We start from the raw sequence: 13,220 nt of genomic DNA, 5'->3' as shown, positions 1-13,220 counted from the left end.
AAGTTCAGGCTCCAGCTGGTATCTCTGTGAGACAGTTTTGCATGAGTTCCTTGCAACATGATCCGCCTTGTTCATGCACATTCACAGGAAAAGTAACTGGAGTCTGATGGTGACACTTTTGTAGGTGTTATGGCACCTTCAGCTTGGCTTTGGACAGCCTACCTCCTGCAAGGGTGCTGTAGGTACTAGGGCATTACTAGTAGTGGAAATTTCAGTAGGAAGCAAATTCTGGTTGAGAGATGTAAACCAGATCCAGCACTGGAGCAAATAATTTCTATTGTAAACTACTCAGAAACTAAATTATATGGCACATGTTGATCTTTCACACCCATTTAATCTATTTCACAAAAGCACTTATACATAAATCTGCAGAAAAGATTCAGAAGCAGAGCAGAGAATGAAATTATCCAACCAGTGTATCACAGAAATTTATCTTTGACTGGTCAAAGCCCACTGTATATCTGATCTCTGAGCCTGGCTGTCTGATACTCAGATCCTGCTCTCAGGGTGCATGGTCTGAAAGCAAGCAAACAAAAGCCTGCTAGTAAAATTGCATAATCACAATCTTCATGTAAGTTCAGGGATAGGGATCCTTGTGATGAACATAGGTTATTTCCTTCCTTCTCCTTGTTTTACCTATCTACAGACTTCAAGAGAGCTGGGATGTTCCTCCTATGCTTAGCTGTGTTCCTTCTTTCCATCTTCCTCTCTCCCTTTATCCTTCGCTGTGGTCATTGACTGTGTTGGCCAGAATAGATTCATAGGATAGTCCTTAGAGACTTTCAGCAATCCTTGGGCTCTTTGCTTTCCTAGCCCCAGGATGCATCGCAGAATCACTGAATCATTGAGGTTGGGAGGGTCTTCTAGTCCAGACCCCAGCTCAAGCAGTGTCAGCTAGAGCAGGTTGTCCAGGGCTGTGTCCAGTTAGGTTTTGGCTGCCTCCAGAGATGGAGACCCCACAACCTCTCTGGGCAGCCAGAGCCACCCTAGACCCACACCCTTCCTGAGGAGGAGAGGGACAAGTCAACAGCACATTATCAGTGATATCTAACAAGGAGAGGAAGGAACTATGATCTGTATATGGGTGTAGAGAAAAAGGGAGAAAAAGGCAAAGCCCCGCTAGTCTCAGCAACAAGCTCTGATTTCCTTGCCCCCGGGCTGTTATCCAACCTGCCCCTCCAGAATGGCCAGGGCAAGGGCTCCTCCCTGAGACCTCCCTCCAAGGGTGGGCAGCAAAGTAAACCAGCTGAAGGCTCTGCTGACCTCTTTCTCCCTTTTATCAGAGGAGAAGGTGTTCTGAGAGACAGAACTGGAAAACTGCTAGAGAAGGAAGCAGGACAGATGCTGCACAGGACACATGGTGATGCTGCTACTGGTGAAGGCTCCCAAGCCTTTTAAGTGCAGGATGTGAAGCAGGGCTTAGCTCCGAGGACAGCTCCTATGAAACAGAAAAACCTGGTTTTTATTGTAGAGCTGGGCCAACCTGGTCTCCAGCTCCCCCAGTGTGAGGCTCTGGACCGCATCCCTGTCGTTCTCAGCAATGACTGCCCAAGACTTCCAAGACTCCGTGTGGATGGTGTCCACCTTGCAGCAGGCACCCGACCAGATGTAGCTGGGTTTATTAACCCTCCCGCTGGCAATATAGTTGTTCCCAGGCACAGCGCCCACGACAACGTAGGTGGTGTTACAGCCCCTGGTCAGGCTCATCATTGTTTTCTGCTCATATATTTTCCAGGCACCTTCGTTGAGTTTCGCATCCTGGGGCACTATGTTGGTGAGGGTGAAGGTAGCCGTCCTGCTTCTGAAGTTGGGTTGATGGCTGCTGGGATTCAAATGGCCACGGCTCAAACCCATCAGGTTCTTGTAGTCTTGGAGGATGGCCTGGCTCTCGCTGAGTTGCTCTAAGGTGACGTTATATTCTTCTAAGAGGGTGCTCTCATTTTTCATGTCTTTGGGATATTCTAGACCTATCAGCTGGACAGATAAAGAAGAGGAAAAGGTGTTAGGATTGGGGATGGGAGTAATGGAGCAGGTTTCCCTGGAGCAGAAGTCTCTGCAGGCCAAGCACCCATTTTTTGTCATCTCAGTGGATGAATATACATGAATCAGAGAGAAATCATAAAGCTAACCCTCCCCGACAAACACAAGAGATCAAAAACCAAAAAAAGCTCAGATTTTGACTGCTCTCAATTTGACTTGTGACCTTTGAAATCCAGCCTGCAGCCTGCAGTGGGAGTGTGGGTGGATGCATGAGACAATGAGCATTTTCCACTCCCAGGTTTGAAAGGTGACCGGTGAGACACCTCCCCTGCCACATCTGGTTCCCTTTCCTCCCTTCTCCACATCCCACATCTGCCCAGGGCTCTCCTCAGTTCCTCCCACCCCCATTAATCACATCCAACCTTCATCACCTACATCTAATCATGCTATCACCAGTCCTGGCCTTTTTGCCCTTCAGCCCCATTTCCACAAGAGCTTTCTTAGTCTCTATGAAAGGTTTTCAGGCCTTTTTTATATTCAACCTGTCAACAACCTAGTGTTTTAAAGCTTAGGGAAAACAAGCACGCAGATATCCTGTTTGAAGTTTGGGTGTCTTAGGGAGTCCTTGAAGGTGGACAGCATGGGCAGAGGATGAGCAGAAGACCCACTGAGCCCACAGGACTATGAGGAGGACTCAGACCCTTCTGCTCTTCTCCTGCTTTGCTACTTACTTGGGAAGAAGTATGTGTGGTTGGTGCAGGTGTATCACACTCCTGAAACACCAGTGTTTGCCTCCTCTAACCCCATACACAGAGAGATGTGCTGGGAAACTGATCCTAGAGGTAAGGTTTCCCTGGGAGAGCTATAGTTCATTTCCAGGATGAATCTTTTTTGCTCGGTAAGGAAAAATACCTCAGTGCAAGTGGGATCTGCTACTGCAGTGCTAATAATGGGTCTCAGAGCCGATGCGTGCTAGGGAGCACAGATGTGTTCCTTCTGCAGCATCATTGAAAGTAAGTTAGAAATTATCAGCCTCTTAAGGGAGCTCATAATCCCCAGAGAGACCTGTGGAACCTGAATACTGCAAAATGATCTCTGAAGAAAGTTAGCAAAACCACAGATTTCACAGATGGCCTCAGTCCATGGTCCAGGAGGAAGAGTTTTTATCCCCTCTAAATTTGGAGGCAGTGGTGCAACACCAGATTAGTTGCTTGAGTGCCTATGTGTAACAAGTACAAATGCTTTTTTTTTCACAACTGTAACACCTTTCTTTTCGTATTTAGGGAAACATATTTAGCCTTCCTCTGGAACAGGGCATATGGCTTTCTTCTGTGGTTCATTTTCACCTAAATTCCCTACTGCTACTGCGTCCCTAGCAATGACCTGAATTTCCTCTTCTTCTGTTCCATAATTTGCTCAGCCTATTTTACTGAAGGTTTGAAGTTTGCCAGAAGGCTGTTTGGGAGGCCTCTGTAGTTTGTAGAGGTCTGTGTGTCTGGTGGATCCTTTTGAACCAAGCGTCAGGCAATGGTGCTAAGGGGCAACTGCAGGTGGATGGAGATCGTGCACTTCCGACTTGACTGATACGGACCCTACTCAGTTCTCACTGCCTGAAATATCACTCAATAAATTTACCATGTTAACCCAACCTTCTCACCGCTGAGTGCCTGTACCTGGACTTCATCACTGGGTCATCTCACCCAATTCTGAGTTTCTCTGCGTTTCTCTCATGCCACTTACAAAGCCAAAGAGACTCGTAACTGGGAGCAAATAAGCTATGTCAGGGATGCAAAACAGCTCAGGGTGAAGTGATCTGAGCCCAGCACAGCTGGTCCCTCAAATTTAGCTGCTCTTGGATGTCTTTTCTCCATGGTTTGGTCCCCCACTGCAGCATGGGACAGGGAGGGTGGTCGTTTGACTTAACATAATGTAAATTAATGTAATGTACTATAATTTGATTTAATGTTCCTGTAAGGTCAATGTGGAAAAATGGGCGCTTTAGGATATGACTCATCTCATCCTCCTGCTGATGTCTCAAATGCATCAGAGGAATCATGTGGCGAAGGCGTTTAAAGTTAGACGAGGCAAACCCCATCCAGTGGGTCCATTTGCATGTGTGTGGGAGGAAAAAAAAGTGTTTGGTTAAATTCTGCAGTTCACCTTTTAATGACTGGAGGGTGATGCACTGTAAGAGAAGACACTCACCTGGGGCTCGACCAGCCATTTATTAGGTCTTTTGCTGGATTTAGGGTTGTAGATGTAAGCCGAGTATACGGGAATACGCTTCTTCCTGTCATACAGGGTGGCATAGTAATACTGGTTCATGTAACGCTGGCAGATATGGGCTGAGTTGTCCGGATCCAGGGCTTTATCTGGGGGAGTGTTCTGGAAGAAGAACTGAGGGCATGAACTTTCGAAGGATGTCACCACCTCACTGTGTCCCAGCCAGATGCAGCTCACCAAGACTTGCAGCAGCAACAGCATCGTGGGGAGGATTTCAGATGAAGGCCTCTTGCTCACCTGGAGGGCAAATGCAGAGAGATACTCAACTTGGAGAAAGCTTATCGTGTCCTGGAGTAATTTTTGTGCTTGTGGGACACAGCTGTCAGAGGAGGGGACTATGAGAGACAAAGGATGGAACAACTTCTGTCCTCCTGGATATGGAAAAATTAACAGAGGAATAAGGGTGAAATCTAAAATAGGTGCCCAGAGGAGGCAGCAGTGGGAGAATTTTGCCCATCTGAGGAGGGATACATACCCACCCCACACCTAACCAGCTCACACAGTGAAGTTTTCTTGGAACTGAGGCACGGTGCTGAGACAAGGCCACCTTTTCCAGCCCACCTGTGCTGGCCAAGGGCTCAGCTTTTGCATTGGCACTGGTGAAAAAAGCCTGAAGCAACCCAGGGGCTGGGAGCCCCTATTTCAGAATACTATCTTGCACCCTTCTGCTCTGAGGACCTTCCCACGGCAGAGGATTTGCAGCTGGGCGCATACTCTGCTCAGCCACCTACAACGCTGAGCTGAGCTTTAGTCTTGTGGGGGATTTGGAAGTGAAAGAAGAGTGATGCTGTGCTTCCTACATGTCTCTAGCCCCATCTAAGTTCACACAGACATACAGCTCTTCTATAACTCCTCTGTGCTCACAGCAGGATTAATCTCCCCTAAAGCTAGGTCAGACTTTTAACCCAAAGCGGTCCAGCTTAAGGTCCTGTCTCTCAGAGAGCTGACACTGGGAAATGTGTGTCCTGCCACCCGGCTTGCATTTTTGGGGTGTCAAACCCCAGACAATGAACTTACAGAAAGAGAGGAGGCCAAGCAGATGGTAGCAGCAAGCATGAGGGATGATGCCTCTATATCACTGGCACCCTCGCTGCTGCTGTAGCAATGCAAATATAGAGGGGCAGCTCTTCCTACAGTTGCGCAGGATTCCTGTCTATCCACATCTTTAGCTTTGCTGATAGCTTTTCCTGTACATTAAAAGGCACAGGTGCAGGAATTTCTATTTCTTGAATGGAAACAGGTCCTATTTTGTCTTTCTCAAGTGTTGACATGATTTTCAGCTGTTAGCAAGATCTTTCTTTTTGGAGGAAACAGCAGAAAAATTCCCGGTGATGCTGGCAGCAATGCAGGGTGCTTTATCTTCTTTCAGGTGCACCACAGGCTTTGGGGTAGCAGTGATATTTCCATTTTCATTGCTAGACATTCGATGGTGTGGTTTTAAAACAACATCTTAAATAAGGCAGGCAGGACAAGCAGCTGGAAGGATTAATGGGAGAGAAAGCTTAATGGTCTCTAAAACACCAAACCCATGTTTGTCTGGGGAAATGTCTGAGCCAAGGACTGCTGAAGGCTTGGAAAATCACCTTGCACATTCACCCTTTTCCCTGACACTCCTGTATTAATTCCCATTGGATTTAGGATGTGGAGCTAGATACCCTTGCTCTGACCCAAGACATCTGGTCCATTATCTCTTTACTAGTGCTGGGTTGGGAACGTGGTGACCAGTAAGCTGAAAACTAAGAGTGAACCACAAGAAGTGACTTACTACAGTACTGTCCAGGGCATGACAGTATCTTTCCCCTCTCAGGCAGAAAAGTTACTGAAAAGTCCTTCTTTTGCACCACCCCCTCCACAAAGCTTAAAATATACCTAATCAACTTAATTTCAGATATAGAGAAACTAACCTACCATGTGAAAGAATGGAACATAAATATTTTTATTCACAGGGCTCTTCTCGGAGCCCCAAAGTGGTAGAGGACTTTCAAATGCCTCTGCTACAGTCTGAAACTGGCTGTGACCTTAGGGCAGTTTATATATGATCTCCAGGAAGGCAGGGTTGTTAGATTTCTCAAACAGGGTTTAGAGCAAGTTTGTCCAGGGGTGGACCCAGGACCTGTTTCTCCAGAGGTCTTTTGCAAGGTCATGAGTGGAGTTATGGTACTCAGCAAGCTCCCTCCCTGCTTATTGAACAGTTTGGTGTGAATTTTCCAGGTGACTTGGCAACTGAAACTTAACTATGCAAGGTGTTTCATGGCATTTCTGATAACCTTGAGTGAAGTCTTCCCTACAGCTGTGAGACAAACTCTGTTAGTGGGCAGAAATAAGACCCGGAATTTACCCTTTCCCAACGTTGCACATGAAAGAGGGTACAAGCCCAACTCCCATCTGCTTGGTGCATGCTGTAATCAACAGGCAGTAATTCATAAGGTTTAGATTGGATATTAAAAAAATTTCCTCACTGACAGAGTGACCAGGCATTGGAACAGGCTGCCCAGAGGGGTGGTGGAGTCGCTATCCCTGGAGGTGTTAAAAAAATGTGTAAATGTGGCACTTCAGGGGAGTTTAGGAGGCCTGGGGGGTACTGGGTTGATGGTTGGACTTGATGATCCTAGAGGACTCTTCCAACCTTAATGATTCTATGGTGTTGCCAGATGAGGTGTAAAGGAGTGCACTAGCCACCCTCAGATCAGGGGAGTCTGCACCCAGTATCTTCAGTGCATCCTGTACCACCTTTGTCAGACTCCTGTGCTGCAGGCAGGGGCATTCAGGTACAACCCAAGGCCTGGTGTTGGCTTTTAGCTAGCCATGACATTGCTGGAGCCTAGGGAACAACTCATCCTCAAAGAGATGTCCAAGACAGGCAGGAGAAATTGCAGTCATCAAGATGAATAATTAAAAAGCTCAAGACAGAATCTGTTTTCCTACAATTAGACATCTCAGTTCACTATCAGGTATCTCCTTGTGCATCTGTTCCCAAGGCTTCCCGAGCTGATTGTTTCCCCAAAGCATCTGTCCTGGTTTCAGCTGGGACAGAGGTAAATTTCTTTGTAGTAGCCAGTATGGGGCCGTGTTTTGGATTTTTTGCTGGAAACAGTGGTGATAATGCGGAGATGTCTTAGTTGTTGCTAAGTAGCGCTTACGCTGGTCAAGGACTTTTTTAGCTCCCCGTGCTCTGCCGGGTGCACAAGGAGCTGGGAGGGGGCACAGCCAGGACAGCTGACCCCAACTGACCCAAGGGATGTCCCACACCATACGGCGTCAGGCTCAGCATATAAAAGTGGGGGAAGAAGCAGGAAGGGGAGACGTTTATGGAGTGATGGCATTTGTCTTCCCAAGTCACCGTTACGTGTGATGGAGCCCTGCTGTCCTGGGGATGGCTGAGCACCCGCCTGCCCGTGGGAAGGGGTGAATGAATTCCGTGTTCTGCCTTGCTTCCACGCGCAGCTTTTGCTTTACCTGTTAAACTGTCTTTATCTCAAACCATGAGTTGCCTCAGTTTTACTCTTCCTATTCTCTCCCCCGTCCCACCAGGGGGGAGTGAGCGAGCGGCTGCGTGGGGCTGGGTTGCTGACTGGGGCTAAACCACAACAGCATCCTTGGCCAGATTCCACATTTGGCTGGGGCAGCAGGTGAGCAGCAAGGACACTGCCACCACTTCAGAGTGTCCCACCAGGTTTTGGTGACTTTTCCAGATGGGTGACACATTCCCAGAGCTGCGCGGGGCTTCAGATCTGATGGGGCCTGGGAGATCAGCTTATGGGAGTGCCAGTTCATAGCGGGGTAGTTTATTGCCTTTGGGAATAGCATTCCTGCTTTGAGGTTTTCATCTGAGCATCAACAAAAGTGTTTGTTTGTTTGTTTCCTGGAGCCCACCTTATTTTACTATTTTTTCAAAAACTAGGGATTAGTTCATGTGGTGACAATTTCCAAGCTTCTTCCAGTCTCTTCTGCCTCTAAGTGCCTCTCTCATATTCTCCAGATCTTTACCTTTCTATGCTTGAGTTTCTTTCCCATGTCATTCCTTCTGTCCTTGCTCTCCCTCATATAAAATATTAAAGAGCTGCAAAATAGAGCGCATGCATAAACACTCATTTTCTCCTTGGAGGGGGTTGCTACAGCTCAGCAACTGCAGCTTTGTCTGATGTATTTATTCTGAAGCCAAGGAAACACTTTAAACATTGCAGTCAATGGTGAGAAAGGAGCAAGAGCTTACCTTGAAGCAGAGCCTCAGAACCAGGAGGAGTGTTGCTTCACTCTTCTCCCTAGAGAAATGTTAATCTGATCTCTCAGGAGTCAATATAGGCCCAGTCATAAATCTTCTCCTTTTCATAAAACGGGAAACTCACAGAAAAGAGGATTTCTGTTGTTATTCAGGGAAGATTTGTTCATGCCTGCCCAGAAATTGTGTAACAATTGCTATTTTCTGTTTCCTCAGAATTTCTCCCAAGTTTGCTGACTTGCAGCACCACATGTCAGAAGCGGATAACTGTGGCTGTTAATATCCCTTTCAATTTCTTCATTCCCCATAAAGCACTACTGCTGTCACCACAGCACATACATCCATTTCTGTTCCCAGCAGACCATCTCTGGTGGCATTAGACCAACCAGTCTGTCTGTAAGTACACACAGATGTTCATAGTCTGCTCTTTTCCAGCCTCTCAGAATATAATTAATATGGTCAGGCTACATATTTTCCCTCGCTTGATTGTAAGGGCTTAGTAACAGCACTTATTAATGCCATCCTACAGATCCTGGGGGCACACCTCAGTCTCTGCTTGCTGCTTGCTCAGCCACCGCTGAGCCCGTGTTCAAACAGGATCCCAATATGCCCAGAAAGGAGGCTTGGTGGAGACAGGGTTTCTCCCCCTACGGGTGGATAAAAGGGTTTTGGGGGGTGGATACAGAGATCAAGGTTTGGTAGGCTGCACTCTCTCGACCTGGGCGGAGGGAACGAGAAGGGTTGGTTGGCTCCTATGGTCTCTCTAAAGACAGCTGGAGGAAAGATGCTGGCTTTCTACATTATTAGTGGGGTGGAAATGTGACTACAGACTGGTAGTGATTATGACCAAGAATCACCAGAAATGGGTATGACAAAAGTCAGGGACTCTAAGAAGGGTCCCTTGCCCTGAGCTACACGTTGGAGCAGAGTTAAAGGGATCTGGCAATATTTTGCACAAATTTTCATTAAAAGCTGCAGGGAGCATGACTCTTTTACCTTGAATTGTTCATTTCTATACATACCCCTAGTCCCCAGGTCACATGCTGCATGTCTTACGCTGTGTATCTCTGCAACCCAAGGGTTCAGTTTCTCTGATCTAGCAAATGCTCCCTCCTGTAGCTCAGTCAAAGCATCAATGGGAACCAGTTCTTCACACTAGATTTCACTCCTTGAGCTCTGTCCTTGCCCTCCAGGTCTGATCCTGCTACATTTTGTCAGTGCAAGAGCTTGGCTGTTGGAAGCATTTCTCAAGGTATTGGAGCAATGGGATTCTGGGATTCTAGAATAGCAAGATGCTGAGCTTGATGTCCAGGCAATCCTTGTCGGTCCTCTGTTTTTAACACAGTAAAGTATCAGGGCATGGTTGGAGCGCTGCCGCTCACAGAAAGTCGTTGCATACAGAAAAGGAAGAGGACAAGCAGTCAACACCAGGTTTGCTCCTTCTTCAAAGAGGACTCAAGATATCCGCAGTGAAAGAGTAAGCAGCCAAAGCAGATACCAGCTTAGGTAATACAATCAATACCCAGCTGTGATACCAAAAATGCAATGGAAGCATTGTTCAAGATTTCAAAAGGCCTGATGGTGAAATCCCATGCAGAGCAATTTGCAGCAAGCCAGCCTTGGATGGCAAGAATTTTTTCCATGTAACTGGCATCAACATTAACCTGGGTTAACTCTTACAGTGGACCAGTGAAACCGTTTAAAATCCCTATGTGGGCACTCTTCTTTTGGAAGTGGAAGAAAATTAGTCCAGTTTAGTTGTGAATAAATAAGCAGTAGGAATGAAAGCAAACTCTTTCACCTGTCCACAGTTTTAATTAATCTGGGCAAACCTTCCTGAGTGTATCCAAAAAATCTACTGTGTCTAAAATATAAGTAACAGTCCAGGAATACTGTAACAGTGAGTTGGTTGCTATAACCAGAAATAACCAGAAGAAGAAGCCATGAACCTCTCATCCTCCTCCTGAGGTCTATGAGGTCTATGAGGTCATGCTTTTGCATTTCACTGATTTTTATAAAGATTGTGCTGTAATGCTTAATAACTGGCACTATTTTGCCTTTCATGTCAGTGTAGGCAGTGCCTGCATGTTGTCCAGAGCTGTGCACTTTCTGGATGGAGAGGTGATGTGAAGATGTTGATTGAGGTCTCCTGTAGGCCAGTTCCCATGAGGAACTGTAAGACAAACCTCCATTTCTTCAACTTGAGGAGGTCAGAGATGGAAAAATCCTATTGGATCCGCCAGTATTCTCCCAGCTGGGAGCCAAGAGATTGATAGATGAAGTACTTGCAAATATTTTTCCATGTCATGGTTGGAAAGAAACAGGACTTACAGCACTTTTCTAGGGAAAGTGTATTGAAGTCCAGATCTGGCTTCTCCACAAGGATATACTCCTGATACCTACATCAGTTGCCTTTCTATCAGGTGCTAAAGGCAGCAGCCCAGCCTCCTGCGCAAAGCAGGGCAAGCTATGAGGTAGCTATCCAAATGCAGGGAAATGCAACTACCTCTTCAAACTGCAGTGCAAGAAAAAAGCAGATTTTGAACCAGTAGTGTCAGAGGAGGGCACTATTTCTACTGCACAAAAAGAGGTGCCACCAAAGCCTTCTGAGTCTTTGGTCCCCACGGAAGAAGCAAATGAATAGCCAAGGATGCTAAGTAGATTGAGCAGTGCAGGTCTTAAAGAAGGAGTAAATAACAAACCGGCATGAGAAAACAAACCGTAAGGATGCGAAACATCATATGGATGCGTGACTCAGGGAGATGTATGCTGTTCTGTACTGTTGTCTTAGAGGGCAGCGAAGATCCTGGTGTCCCATGGTCACAGGCAGGACCTGAAGACGCCCAGATGCTGGCCATGCCACCCTCATTGACCTGTGTGTCACCTCTGGTTTTGGGAGGTGCTCTGCCGATGTAAGCGAGGACAGAGAGGGAGTGCAGACACCTCAAGGCCAGCCCACTCTATTGCAACAACCAGGATGCTGAGACACACACGTCTCACCTTACCGCTATGCCAAGTACGTTCACCCTTGCCAGGTGTTCGAATGAGTGTGAGCTTCAAGTGATGGTTAAAAAACTGTCCCAGATCAGACCAAGGATTTGAAGTGCCCAGAGAAGGCAGCAGCTGCTTCTATTATGCCTTTCTAGCATCCCACAAGTGGTCTCAAAGCAGCTCTGCCGTGCATCTCTCCGATAAGGAACACGGTCCGTCTCCCATGCAAACAACACAACCCTTGTCCAGGACTATGTAAAAAGTATCACATTTAAGGAGAAAATGGGGGGGAAAGGTAAGGATGTAAAAGATTTACTAGGTTGCCGAATCCCTCCGAGGAGAGAGGGTGTATATTATCCATTTTAAACTACTTACCGTGAGCTAATCTTGTATGCAACATGCCAAATGCTGGCTTATGGCAATCCTTGCATTTTTGGAGTCAAATGTGTTCCATCCATTTATGGGATGGAAAACCCCCAGGGATCAACAGTGTTTTTAATATAGTACAGTTCAGCTGAAAAATTTGGCAGGTGATTTGGGTAACTTTAGTTATATTAACTCCACCAGACTGAGTGCCACAGTCCTGGAGCAGAGCAGGTAACACCTAGGTGACAGTGGGGTCCCCTTGTCACCAATGAAGCATCACCCTGCTACAAATACTCACCAGTCGAGAGCTGTCGGGTTGTCTGTGGTTACTTTCACTCTTTCAGTTTCGTTCAGCTTTGGAGAAAAAAAAATATCAGTCCGTTATTTTCACTTTCTGATTCTCATGCAGCAGCACGGAGTCTGCTGGGGAGGATTAGGTAATAACCGAAACCCTTCGTCACAGACGCGCACCAGTACTTCTGTGGGTTGGGTGTACATGGATGAAGAGACAGCAGCAAGGAAAAAGCAGGATATTTGCCTGGGAGCAGAGGTAAAATGTGGATGGCAAAAGCAGTGATGTAATATTGATGTAGAAGGAAAATAAGAGCGCTGTGTTTGTTCCTAGGACACATGGAAATCTTAAAACAATCTTATATAAAAACCTTACAAAAGAAGAAATAATAAGAGATGCCTGTCCCCAGAATCTCTCTATATGGGATTCATCAATCCTGACTCAGGCATTTGAAAAACAGGTTTCCAAACCTGCCCTTTATAGGCAATGGAGAGAAAAAGGTGTTTCCAGAGATGAGTTCATGTTAGCCCAAATTAAGCAAATGTAAAATGTAAAACTTTAAAATAGCTCAAATTAAAGTGTAAAGGAATTAACTCACCACTTCCCAGGGGAAGGCAAGTGTTCAGCCGTCTCCAGGAAAGCAGGGCTTCCTCACACGTAACAGTTACTTGGGAAGACAAACACCATCACTCCAAATGTCCCCCCTTCCTCTTTCTTGCCCCAGCTTTATACGCTGAGCCTGACGCCGTACGGTGTGGAATATCCTGTTGGTCAGTTGGGGTCAGCTGTCCCAGCTGTGTCCCCTCCCCTCCCAGCACCTTGTGCACCCGGCAGAGCACGGGGAGCTGAAAACGTCCTTGACCAGTGTAAGTGCTACTTAGCAACAACTAAAACACCTCCACATTATCACCACTGTTTCCAGCAAAAATCCAAAACACGGCCCCATACTGGCTACTATGAAGAAATTTAACTCTACCCCAGCTGAAACCAGGACACAAGGTCAAAGCTGATAGCTCGGTCACAGATGTCTGACTTTTAGATACTGGAAAGCCTTGCACAAGAAATCCGCCCCCTCTCTTGGTGACTCTG

General features: G+C 46.6%; 1 protein-coding gene across 1 annotated transcript; it reads right to left on the bottom strand.

Annotated features, from left to right (window-relative positions):
* Positions 1–336: 336 nt before the first annotated feature.
* Positions 337–12,836, bottom strand: LOC104050894 (endonuclease domain-containing 1 protein). The gene is made up of 4 exons (XM_009511836.2): positions 12,730–12,836; positions 12,138–12,193; positions 4,186–4,500; positions 337–1,974 (listed from the first exon to the last, which is right to left on the bottom strand). The coding sequence occupies exons 3-4, from the start codon at positions 4,462–4,464 to the stop codon at positions 1,420–1,422; spliced, it is 834 nt and encodes a 277-aa protein (XP_009510131.2). The 5' UTR covers positions 4,465–4,500; positions 12,138–12,193; positions 12,730–12,836; the 3' UTR covers positions 337–1,419.
* Between the last annotated feature and the right edge of the window lie 384 nt (positions 12,837–13,220).

This window comes from Phalacrocorax carbo, chromosome 1, assembly GCF_963921805.1.
Source record: "Phalacrocorax carbo chromosome 1, bPhaCar2.1, whole genome shotgun sequence".
Classification (NCBI taxonomy): domain Eukaryota; kingdom Metazoa; phylum Chordata; class Aves; order Suliformes; family Phalacrocoracidae; genus Phalacrocorax; species Phalacrocorax carbo.
The sequence above is the reverse complement of the archived record's forward strand: the minus strand, read 5'-3'. Positions and strand labels throughout refer to the sequence as shown.